General features: G+C 42.2%; 1 protein-coding gene across 7 annotated transcripts in view; it reads right to left on the reverse strand.

Moving 5' to 3' along the window:
- FNIP1 (folliculin interacting protein 1) overlaps positions 1–12,914 on the reverse strand; it is a 257,563-nt gene that overhangs the window by 25,854 nt on the left and 218,795 nt on the right. For all 7 annotated transcript variants that reach the window (XM_044280903.1, XM_044280910.1, XM_044280907.1 and 4 more), the window contains 3 exons: positions 12,499–12,700; positions 12,315–12,400; positions 4,064–4,210 (listed from right to left, as the gene is read on the reverse strand). In XM_044280903.1, the coding sequence (XP_044136838.1) occupies positions 4,064–4,210; positions 12,315–12,400; positions 12,499–12,700 (435 nt within the window). The remainder of the gene's footprint in view (positions 1–4,063; positions 4,211–12,314; positions 12,401–12,498; positions 12,701–12,914) is intronic.

Consider the following 12,914-nt stretch of genomic DNA (forward strand, 5'->3'; position numbering starts at 1 on the left):
TTTGCACCTGTCCTTATCTTACTAATTTTGAGGGTGGTGCCGCCGATGGTTTCTTTTTCATATATATATATATATATATATATATATATATATATATATATATATATATATATATATATATATATATATATATATATATATATATATATATATATATATATATATATATATATGCAGAGAATCGGACAGCACTCCAAGACTTGAAAAAAGTAGAAATCTTTATTCACCCATGTGAAAAATATTATTTTTCACATGGGTGAATAAAGATTTCTACTTTTTTCAAGTCTTGGAGTGCTGTCCGATTCTCTGCATATATTACAAGGTGGAAAGCTCATTCCTTTGGACATAGCACCTGAGCCAACAGACTGGTGCCGCCAAATCTCCTTTTCCGCTATATATATATATATATATATATATATATATATATAGCGAGGAAGTAGGACTGCACTCCAAATGTGGTAAAATAGCAGTGATTTATTCACCCATAATATGGCAGGTCTTGCGACGTTTCGGCTCACAAGAGCCTTCCTCAAGGCTTGAGGAAGGCTCTTGTGAGCCGAAACGTCGCAAGACCTGCCATATTATGGGTGAATAAATCACTGCTATTTTACCACATTTGGAGTGCAGTCCTACTTCTTCGCTTTGTACAAATTTTGGGGTCTGCCGCTGCCCTGTGTTGGACCGTGCACCCGCACTCTGGTTGGTGCTCCCACTGGACTTTTTTTTTCATATATATATATATATATATATATATATATATATATATATATATATATATATAGTGGTTTTTGGTTACTTTTTATTTTAAATATATCCTAATTAACTGTTCTAACCACTCCCTCCTTTCCTGCCCCATTTTAATTACAGTACTTAGCCCCAGGTATCCTCCCCTCATATAATGTAATGGCACTCCACTCCAATCCCTAGTTTAAAGACTGCTCCAACCGTCTCCCCAAGGACAGCTGCACCCTCCCCATTGAAGTGCACTCTAACCCTACCATAAAACCTGTAGCCAACAGAGAACCCCTTCTTCCTACACTAGTTTTTGGGTTGCTTGTTAACCTCCCTAATGTCCTACTGCGTGGTACAGGAAGTATTTTATAAAATACTACATTTGAGGTCCTTGCCCTCAGCTTACAACACAGATCCCTTACTACCCAGATGTCCTTCACCTACCACTTTGTCACTGGTGCCAATATATCAATCTGATCCACAAGATCACGTACTTGAACACCAGGAAGACAACACAGATGGCCCCATCTGTAAACCTAATAATTGAATCCCCTTCTAATGAGACCTGTGGTGCTTGCCCGGCACTCAAAGTGAAATTCCCCTGACTGGCAGAGGAATGCTCTTGCTTTTGCAAAGCTACCCCTGAGCTAAAAGCTACCAGATACTAAACGAATATACTGTATACTGCTAAATTAGGCAACAATGACCATCCTGAGGGACGTGACCTGAGGAGCAAATCTCTCGCATGATAAGCTGTCTGGGTCCAAGTTGACAAATAACCTGCTCAGACTAAAAATACTCATAGGGATATTGTAGCAAAAATAAGCAAGCTTTATTTACAGACTACCAGCCCAACAGCAGATACAAGTAAAAAATGGCAGGCACAATTAATAAGGGTCTGTCAGTATCATTAACCCTATTAAACCAGGCATACTGCCTGGTAGGGTTAATTATGCTGATTAAAACAATACCTTTGTTTTATCTGTCTGTATGCTAAACAGCTGCAGAGATATCAGTGTTGTATTCATATGCAAATGAGCAAATTGGAGCACCAGGGGGTAAACCTGAGTCCTTGGAGAACTGCTTCTGTAACACCCCTGTTCTCTGCACACTTCCCCCTCCCCTTGATTGAGAGGACTAGATGTTAGAATGCTGAGGGCAAAGGAATGTCTCAGAGCTGTGTCCTAGCAGGTACATATGACATACGCTACTTACTATAGCTTACTGTACTACTATAGCCTTACCATATTTAGAAGAGTGGTTTTTATGCTTAATACAAATACATATTACTGGTTTATTCACAGGCACAATATAGGATTATAAAAATAAACCACAAGTAATATATATTAGCTTCCCAAGCATAAAAAGTTATCAATATGATAAGGCTATAGACTTTTATTGTGGGTTAAATGATGGGAGAAAAAATATGAAAGTCTCTGACAAGATTCAAACCTGGGATCTCTACACACAAAACTGACCACTTACGTCCAGCTAATACATATTTGTGGTGGTTTCCTTATAATCAAATATTGTGCCTGTAAATAAAGCAGTAATATGTATTAGCTTTCTAAGCATAGAAATCCACTCTTCTCAATGTGGTAAGTATGTAGTGTTTATGATTTTTGGCCCCGCAAAAAAAATATATCAGAACATGTCTTATTCTTGTCCGTTTTGCTGACAAGAATAGGCATTTCTATCATGGACGGCCCGTTAGGTTCCGCATATTGCAAAACCCACACGTCTGGAATCCGTATTTTACAGTGTGTGCATCTAGCCCAACAGGTAACACATATTACAATACTGTTGTTTCTTATTGCACAAATATGGAGAAGGGTTCTCATGCAAATAAAAGGATTTGAGGAGCCCTTCATGAACGCACATCACTTTTAAAGAGAATCAATAACCAGTTTTATTTTATCCTACACAAAGGAACAAAATGGGCAAAATGCAGGGTCACTTACCTGAATTATCGTTTTGCTCAAAATCAGCATTGAGCAGGTCCAGCTCAATACAGAGTGTGTGGTAACGAGCCCTTATATACATGATCTCCTGGCTCTCAACTCAACCTCTCCCCTCAGCACTGACTGCTATAGAAGCAGAGTTATCAAATAAATGGGGTTGAAGGGGGACTAGGTTCTACAGGAGGACCCCAGAACATGAGTAATGTAATGAGCGGACCCTAGTGCTCAGCTTGTAGTGCGACTGCGCAATAGCAATATTAAAAAAAATGGATGGCTCAATACAAATATTGTTCAGGGTCTCAGTTACTAGTTTTATGCGGTCCTTAAATATGGCAGAATAAACTGGTGACTGGGTCCCTTTAAATAATGCTTCTGTTTATATTAGATTACTCTTGCGAGTACCAATGCTGGACGTTGGAATTTAAGGGTGAATTTACATACTTAATTTTTTTTATATTTTGCAGTGTAGAATATGATTAATTTTACTGTCTATATAAAAGCTGCTTGTATGCGCTTAGGAAAATGCTATTTATTTATAATTTTTTCAAAAATTGCATCAGATGTGACAGACCTGTGAAATGTAACAAACCTGTACATTTGTTATATGTTATTAAAACTATATACAGTATCAAGAAAAAAATATATATATATTTTTTTTAATTATCTCTGAGGCAGGCGATGCCAATGAGAAGAGATAATAAAATGTACGTTTTTAATGCTAAAACTCTTTCTTTAGCATTAAAAGGAGTTATCCATTGATATATGTAAAACAATTGAAATATCATCATATAGTACATGACAATCTCTTTCTAACAAAGCTACAACAAACCCTGTACCTCACATGGGTGCCGAGATCTCCCCATTTATTGCTCTCCTAGATTAATATCAAGCTGGCGGCTCAATCAGAGTATTTTCTGCTGAAGCTAAGGGGCACCATTCTGCTGCAACTCTCTCCCTATCACAGCTCAGGAGGCAGAAAAAGGATGAAACTGAGCATGTGCGGCCATCTCAGTGAGCAGGACAAAGAAAGAAGAAAAAGAACAGAGAGAAGATGGCGCTATACATATACATTTTATTGAATAACTCTTGCTTTGCTAATTTTTTATTACATACAATTACGAAAGTATTCAGATCCAGGTGTTGATTTGAAAACTGTAGAATTTTTTTCCTGGAACAACTCTTTAACTAACCATGGAGACATATCAATCATACATTAAGTAGGATATAATAATCTGGAATGAACTGTGACCAGGAGTGATAAGGTCCAGATGAGAAATTGAGAAGCTGTGATCTAAATATTCAGCCAAAGATTATTTTATATAAATAACGTTTTTGTCAGTTGCCATCTAGAAATGAATAGGAAACCTTACTGGGTTTTTGAGGTGTACTCCATCAGGAAGGCAAGCTCTTTCATAAACCGCTGGCACAGGTGATTCTTCTCTGGTGATCCAGACATCATAGTTAGCCAAACAGGTTCAGATATCCGCGGCATGGTGTACAGGTTACAGATTGTTGTCCTGCGCAGTAAAACACATACAAGTTTTAGATCAAACAAACAGTAACATACATGAGCCAACCTTCTCCAGCAGAATGTATGCAGCAAACACACAGGACATCCATACCTAATGAATAGTAGGAAAACAAATGTAATTACAATCATTCTGATTGTAACCTAAGCCACAGACAATACATTTTCCCTTATTCTGCAGGGCATTCTGTTCTATTATAACAATATATTCCAAACCAAGAGAAGTAGGATTATGTAAAAGTACAAAATCTCAAAGGGCTGTTACAAAGGATTTCTTCTAGTTCTTAGTACAGCCACCATGTTCACAAACTCGCACAGCAGTTGCTTCATTACATTAATAAATTACCCCCATAGTTTCTTCAACAGAAATACACCGCAATCTGCAACTTTTCCCTGATCATGCCAGGTCTAAAAAACTGAGCCTGGCGTGGGTGGGGACGGGGATGGGCTCCTTTACCATTTTCTCTGTGCCACGACCTGAGGGGTTAAATGACAGGGTAGGCAAGATATCTATTAGGGTGAATAGGATAAGGGATCAAAAGGAAGTTTTAGCCCCCTGAGGGGGTCATTTATCAATCTCAAATATGCCTAAATTAGGCGCACTTCAGGTGCAATCTGCGACTTCCTCACTAGCCAGGTCTAAAATTGTGGGTGGGGAAGGGGAAGGGCCGGCAGACTCGTCTCATTTACCATTTTCTACACCTGTATTACGCATAGAAAAGGGTCTAAGTGTAAGACAGTAAGAAGCTGTCTTACATTTAGAACTGGAGGAGGATCCGACAAAGTCTAAAACGCCGGTCTTAATACACGTGCCCCTAAAAGTTTAAATCACCCCCTTTCCCAAGTTTACATATAAAAATATATAAACAATAAAAAACATATTTGGTATATCTCCTAAATCGGTGGACACCATAACGGAAAAAAATGAAAAACACGCTATTTAGCCATGTTTTAGTCACCTTGTCCCCCCCCCCCCCAAACAATAGGATAGGACTGTTTTATTATGTGCCGGACGTTCCAAAAAATGGGGATTGCACACAGCTTTTTGGGGGTTTTCTTTTTATTTTGCGTGGTATCGAATATTGCAATACTTTTTTATGGTATCGAATCAAAATTTTAGCATTTTGACAACCCTATGAGTTACAAAGCAAACCAAGTGAATTTAAAATCCTTATTTTTAAGGTGAGGTGTTAAAGAATGTTTGCCCACAGCAGACAGACTGAGTCTTGTGATAAATTATTTACTATTCTGGTAAGCCTGGCCAAAATGTGCTGCTGATAGTGTTTCCTCCAAGACAGATCAGATTCCGCTGGCAGCCCTCCAGCAAACATGTGACTGCAATAAAGGGAACACTCCCATACCAGAAATGAGAGTATTAATGGCATACGGGACCAAGGGCAGGGCACAGAGCAGCTACGTGCACACAGGCTCACAGCCTGCTCCCCTGGATCTTTTATTGCCTTATACAAACTCTGCTAACCATAATTTATGTTGTTAAGGCCCCATGCACACGGCCGTGTTTCACAGCCGTGTGCGGGCCGTGGAACCGCGGCCTGGATCCCTCCTGAGAGCAGGAGCGCACGGCGTCACTGGTTGCTATGACGCCGTGCGCTCCCTGCTGCCGGCACAGTACAGTAATACACTGGTATAGATCTTACCAGTGTATTACTGTATTGCGGCGGCAGCAGGGAGTGCACGGCGTCATAGCAACTAGTGACGCCGTGCGCTCCTGCTCTCAGGAGGGATCCAGGCCGCGGTTCCACGGCCCGCACACGGCTGTGAAACACGGCCGTGTGCATGGGGCCTTATTGGAAACTACAAAATTAGAGAGGGAAGGTGTTACTTTGAGAGCAATACTCTTATACACAGGCTTTAACAAATGAACACTGCGTTCAGTACATGCCCTTCCATGTTATATTCTTTTAAGAAGTGTCTGTATGTGAGGGCTCCAGCTTCGACAGGCAAAGGCTTATGTACACAAGAAAAAAAATTCTCTAGGGTAATGCTGGCCAGGAATAATCTGACATCACTGCCAGATGACCTGTCCTCCGCACTCTGGTCAGTAAACATCAGGGTTTTGATAACTTTTTCCTGAAATTGCAGGAATATATCCCTACTGCCAGCATATCTGTGAAGCACAAAGGTAATGTACAAGGCAGCTTGGGTCAGATGGACAGCAAGCTTCTTGTACCACACTTTAGTTTTGCAGATGGTGCTATTTAGCTTGATGACCTGATCAGAAAGGTCTACACCACCTATGAATTTATTATATTACTGTACGCACACAGGTTTGGGTGGAGGACCCACGTACAGGGACAAGGGTGATGCTGCCATCATGGATTGTGGCCGTCTCTCTTATCCTTATACCTCACAAGCAGCAGATGTTCACTGCAGATGGCACTGCACTCTCCCACTCCAATTGATTGTACCAGCAAAGTTTTGGGAAGGCCTCCTGATTCTTATGAATCATGCAACAGGCTGCAGTAGCTCTAGACAAAATTTTATTTATTTTTTTAGCAAAGGGACACTATTCTAGAATTGATCTATATATAATTGATACCCTTTGTCCAGTAGAGGATGTGTAAGATCTCATACAATCTTGCCACTAAAGCCTAGGAAAGGGGAAAGATTTCTGGGGGCTCAATTTTACTGGTAGGTATACCTGGTGGCACTCTGACAGATGTTAGAGTTTAATACCCTACTGGGAGATATTACCCAAATTTGTGGCCTCCCTTTAAAATGTACTACTCGGGAATATAAAATTGGGAAAAAGGTAACAGAACAATGAATGACTAATGACCTTATTTAATAAAATCTATCAAAATTTGGGTATTCTAGGGGTGGGCAGAGAATATTATCAGTGAAGTGAAGGAATTTGAGGATAGCCTCAAAAAGTGTTTGGCTCATAAGTGTTCGATAGAGGAGGGTGCTAGATAGTATATCCGGGGACCAATAATCGCAAATACTTGTCTATTTTATGATGCCAAAACTAAGAAGTATGCCCCAAAATTTGCTCAGTTATGCTGCTTTATTGGGGGTCCAAGGTTGGCCTTTGGCATAGAAAGAGCTGGGATTCTGGGCAATGAACTGAGCAGCATAAATGTTAGTCTGCTCTGCCATTACATTTATTAGGGGATCTGAAAAAAAATTAATGGTCTCGAACCCTGTGGCGTAAAATTTAAGATCTGGAGAGGAAATTAAATCAAGCACTTGGGGGCTATAATTGTCCACTGCTACCCATGTCAGCTCAGACAGAGCAGGACCTGAAACTCTAGGTCAATGAAGGGGAGAAGAAATCAGCGTCGCTTGACTCGGACAAAGATGAAACCACAAACTGTGCTTCACCTTCACTGGTGGTGTCCATATCAGAGTATAGTATTGATGCCTTCTCAGCTGGGAAATGCCGGCTGGCCATATTAACATCAGGCTGTGGCCATCACAGCGATTGTCAGCATGGGACTGGTGTGACAGTTCCGATGCCGGCGACCTATCCCAGCCAGCTGTCGATGACAGGTGCGATTGGTTCTCTATCACTACGGCTGATGATGCAGTGACGCCCGATTGCACTAAATTACATGCGATTCAGACGTACAGTTATGTCCAAATGCATAAAGGGGTTAAGGCAGCCTTTCGCTCATACAAATGACTTGAGTACTGGAACCTTTGGTTTCTTTTAGTCCTCCTCATCCTACATTTTCTTGGGTCTTCGGGGGGTCCTCTTTGAATCCAGGAAAATAAAGCATCTAAGCATGAGCAGTAATGTTCTGCTATCCTGAGGAGTCATTGACAGCATCTGAGGTTTCACTGCTTCAGGCCGCCAAGTTATTTCCTGGTAGTTAAGACCATCGGTCTGCATTCATACACCTTGTGAGTAGCAATACTGAACTGCTGATAAATACATGGCATGAATACTGGCAAAGTGAGTAAGAGCCCAAATCCTTGGCTCATACCTATCTCCTCTTATGGGAATTTCATGTACTGCAGGAAAGTTGCCAATGCCCTGAACCCTACTGAACAGGGCCAGCCAAAAATCAGATGTCATGAGATTATGCTGTTGTCACCAGGGCCGCCGGCATCCCCGGGCAAGTGCCGGGGCCCAATGCTCCTGGGGGGGCCCACTGAGCTGCTATGAGCACTACCATCAATACAGATGGGAGCTCTCACTGCTGTCACTTCACTTACGCAGTACCCCTTTGGTGGGGCCCTCTGAGCTGCAGAGACTCAGACACGCCCCCTCTACACAGGACACACGCTGCCTGAGGAGAGAGACCAGAGGGCTTGAGGCCAGAGGCTGGAGCTGGAGCAGAAAAGTGTGTAGACAGTCTGTGAGTGAGTCTGCACTGTGACTGTCTCTTGTCTGTGGGACAGAAGGTGGGGACTCTTCGATCGGCTGCTGCTTCATTCTATTTAGTTGTATTACTGTTTCATTAAGCAGTTTGCCTCCATGATACCTGCCCCTCCCCCCACATCTGCCCCCCATATCCTGTCCTATCTCATCCTCATGGGGCCCCTGCTGTCTCCTTTCCTCCCTCATGTATCCAGAGCTCTGTTTTCACCCTCCTATCTCCTATTGCTGCCCTGCACAGACCTCCTGCCCCTACTTCTTGTATGAATCCCCCTCAGAGTTTCTTCCACCTACTTGCTGTGTCCACCCCTCCTGTCCATCCAGGGCCCCTGTCTCACTCCTCTGCCTCTCATTATGGTGGCATCTGAACCGCATTCACCATAAGGACCTTCTAACGTCGCAGGGTCATGTGACTGTTCCCCCCCACCCCGTACTGTACCCCCTTTATACCCTGCATTGTGCCCTCTTACCACACCCTGTGCAGTGCCCATAGTCATTCCCTGTACTGTGCCCTCTTATACCCTTTTATCCGGTCACTGTATAGTGGTTTTATCATTGTATGGCGGTGTTATCACTATATGGCGGTGGTATCCAATAACTGCATGGCCATAACTGTGTCCCCTTCCATGCCCACGCCACTTTTTCTAGACCTGGCATGAGCAGGAAAAGATACAGATTGCGGTGCTAAGGACCTTTGCGCCACAATCTGTGTCAGAAATACGCCTAACATAGACGTATTTCTATATAATAAATGACCCCCTAATTGTATTATTATTCGGGGGTAGGGCTAATATCTTTATATTATATAGATTCTAGTGTATTATACTGTGCCCTGTAGTTCCCAGTAGAAAAATGATCCTTGGGAAGCACAGTCCTCATCCCTGACCACCAGGACCAGGTAGAGCTCTGTCAGTACATGGCGGCCTCCCCTCTCCGCCACACTGCTCCGCAGTGTACTGGGGCTTATTCTGACACTAGGGCTGGGTTGACATCCCATTTGTGCCATCCATTTAATGTATACCAAAAATGTATGTGTTAACAGATGCCTCAGACTGATGCCGCACAGTGGCGTCCGTTCACCATACAGTTCCATGGTAGAAAAAACATATATGCATTTTTTACTTGCCTCTGCAGGATACAAAAACGTGGAATGCTGCACATTTGTATACATCAGGCATGTCCAAACTGCGGCCCTCCAGCTGTTCCAAAACTACAACTCCCAGCATGCCTGGATAGCTTACAGCTATTAGAGCATGCTGGGAGTTGTAGTTTTGCAACAGCTGGAGGGCCGCAGTTTGGATATGCCTGGTATACATCAAACCGATAGGAAAAACGTGATGTGAACACACATTGGGGGGGAGGGGGCGTACTAAAATTTGCTGTGGGGCCCAGTCAGTTCTAGCTACATCACTGCACATCTCCTTCTCTCCTCCAGGCCTGGCTCACTGCTGCAGCGGGCCGCCGGAGAGAAGGAGCGCAGGGAGCTGCGGTTAGTGAATGACAGGACCGCCAGCTCCCCTGCAATGATAGGTATGTGAGGGGGCCACTGGGGGGTCATTCATCACACGGTGAGGGCCCCTTACACAGTATAATGACTCCCAGTGCCCCCCATTTAGTATAATGATCCCCATTGACCCTCTATTTAGCATAATGAACACCAGAGCCCCCATTAAATATAACAACCCCTCGTGCCCCCTCCATACAGTATAACCCCCAGTGTGGGGGCGACTGGGGGTCATTATTCTGAATGGAGGGTCACTGTGGGGTCATTATACTGTGAGGGCCCTTTACATAGTATAATGACCACCAGTGTCCCCCATTTAGTATAATGACCCCCAGAGCCCCCTCCATACAGTATTCCCCCAGTGTGGGGGCTACTATTCTGAATGGGGGCGACTGGGGGTTATTATTCTGAATGCAGGGCCACAGGTGGTCATTATACAGTGGGGGGGGGGGATTGGGGGTTCATTATACTGTGTGAAGGGCCACTAGTAGTCATTATACTGTATAGGGGCCACTGGGGGTCATTATACTGTGTGGCAGCCACAGGGGGACATGTCAATGTAAAAAAATGCCTCATGGGGGCCCACTGGGATTTATCGCCCAAGGGCCCACATGAACCTGGAGCCGGCCCTGGTTGTCACTATCATATGTGAAACTTACAAATACATTTAGTTACAGAATATGGGAAACAAAACTCCAGAACTTGCCAACACATCTGACTGTAAGCTTAGCGTACTGTAGTGTACTGTGTAAACCTGCTATGTCTTTTGTATGGGGCTATGATTCTCAAACACAATTCTTTTAGATGAAATGTACAACTATACAGTTGACAAAACAAATAGAATCACAAAATAGAGCATATTCATAAACATGAAGGTGCGTTCTTCAGGAATAATGGACTGAAAGGCTCACACGTTGTTACACACATTGGACCAACTCCTTTTCAGTGAAACTCATCTGCACTGATGTTTTTTCAAGGCACACAATTTTTGGGTGTCAAAAAAATTAGTATGCTGCTATTGGCATGAAAAACGTTATTTTGTCCAGCTTTGCAAAAATGTTGCTTAACTGCATCCTTACTGACAGAAATGATTCAATATCACATGTCCTTAAACATGTGAACGAGCATCAAAATTTGAACTCCTGACTTGTCTAGTGATGATATTAATGGCTCCAAGCATAAATATGTTGGAGAGAGAAAAAAGGTTAAAAAACCTAAAGGCGTTATGACCACAAGTGAACAGGCTTCTGCTTTCAAGATGTCAAAAGTACATCTAAATCTGATATAATTTTAGGCTGTGCTCACGTCACATTTTTGTGCTATGTTTAACGTATACATTGGGAAGAAAAAGGATGCAAAAGCGAAGTACACTACACTTTTTCATACATGCCACTGTATGACATCCATCGAAGCATCAGTTTATGGTTTGCATTTTTTGGATATGTTAAGCCCAAGACAAAAACCTGATGTGAAACCAGTCTTAAGTGGACAAGCAGCACACTATTTAGTCTATGCAAAGATCTTTGTGATGATACAGTACTTTGGGGCGTTGGCCAGCCAGAGAAATTATTAAGACTATGGCTTAGAACGTTCCAAAATAACAAATGAATATCAAATACGAAATAACAAATACTCCCCTTATGGATCTCCAGCCTATTGGCTGCAGTGGTCATATGTCAATGTCAAGAGGGAGTAAGAGGTAGAGATCGGCAGGAGACTCAGAAAGCACCGAAAACATTATGACATCTTATTTTTCTTTTTAGAACATTTTAAGATATTTTCTAAATAATCTTTTGTGTTGCACAACCCCTTTAACACAGAGTGCCTCTATTATAAGAAATTACTGCACACAATCAATCACTCTTCTTGTTGTCAGTATATATAGGTGGTGATTGGAAAATAATATATTAAGGCAGATCATCAGATTTCTATATCCGTTACACTGTCAGCAGATGCCACCAAAGTAGATGTGTCAACAAATATCTATGGCTATCTTAGGACCTTGCAACCTACTGGGTCCTTTCCATGGTAATAAGAAATGACAACAGCTGTGAGAGTCAAATACTGTCACTGTGCAAACCACATGGCACATTAGCTACATTCTGGGGAATGCAGTGTTGGAAATTCACAGAAACAGAAAAGTTAAAACAACCACAACAACAAGACTTGTAAAAGGGGACATACCTTACTAAAGAACGATAGGAATATTGTAAAAAAGTGACTGAAAAATAAAGTAGCCCTTACCGAAACACGTTTAGAGCTTCGACTATTTTACTGTAAGCCAGGCTTCTCTGACTGGCGTCTGCTGATCTGCGGCTCATTTTCATTGCCTTTTGAGAAAAATAGGATAGAACAGAATAAAACCTGACACTGCTGGCCACCAGTACTTCAGATTGTATTGTATAATCAAATCCCTCACTAATGTTACCTGCTCTATGGCGCATTTCAGCTTGTTCATGTGACTCTCAAAAAGAGGAAAATGAGAAAAGAAGAATTCGTGGAACTTGCTGGTTTCATCCTCATCCTTTGACAAGGAGAATATGATACCAATGGAGATCTTCTTCTTCCGGGTAACACCCAGGTTGGGACCACAACTTTCATCAGACATGTTAAAGCTTTCCTCTACGGACCTATGATAGCAGAATATTCAGTAAGAGTCAAATTCAAGTTACTCTTCATTTTGTGCACTGTCATAAGTTTAACTGCAGTCTTAAGGGACAATGCAAATAACATATCATGGTTTCATAAGGAGTTGTACCAAATGTCAAAATCAGCTATACAATACGGAGCAAGTTTATTACAGTGCCATACACACATGCAGACTATGGATTGGATATCAAATGT

The sequence above is a fragment of the Bufo gargarizans genome, chromosome 2 (assembly GCF_014858855.1).
Source record: "Bufo gargarizans isolate SCDJY-AF-19 chromosome 2, ASM1485885v1, whole genome shotgun sequence".
Classification (NCBI taxonomy): Eukaryota; Metazoa; Chordata; class Amphibia; order Anura; family Bufonidae; genus Bufo; species Bufo gargarizans.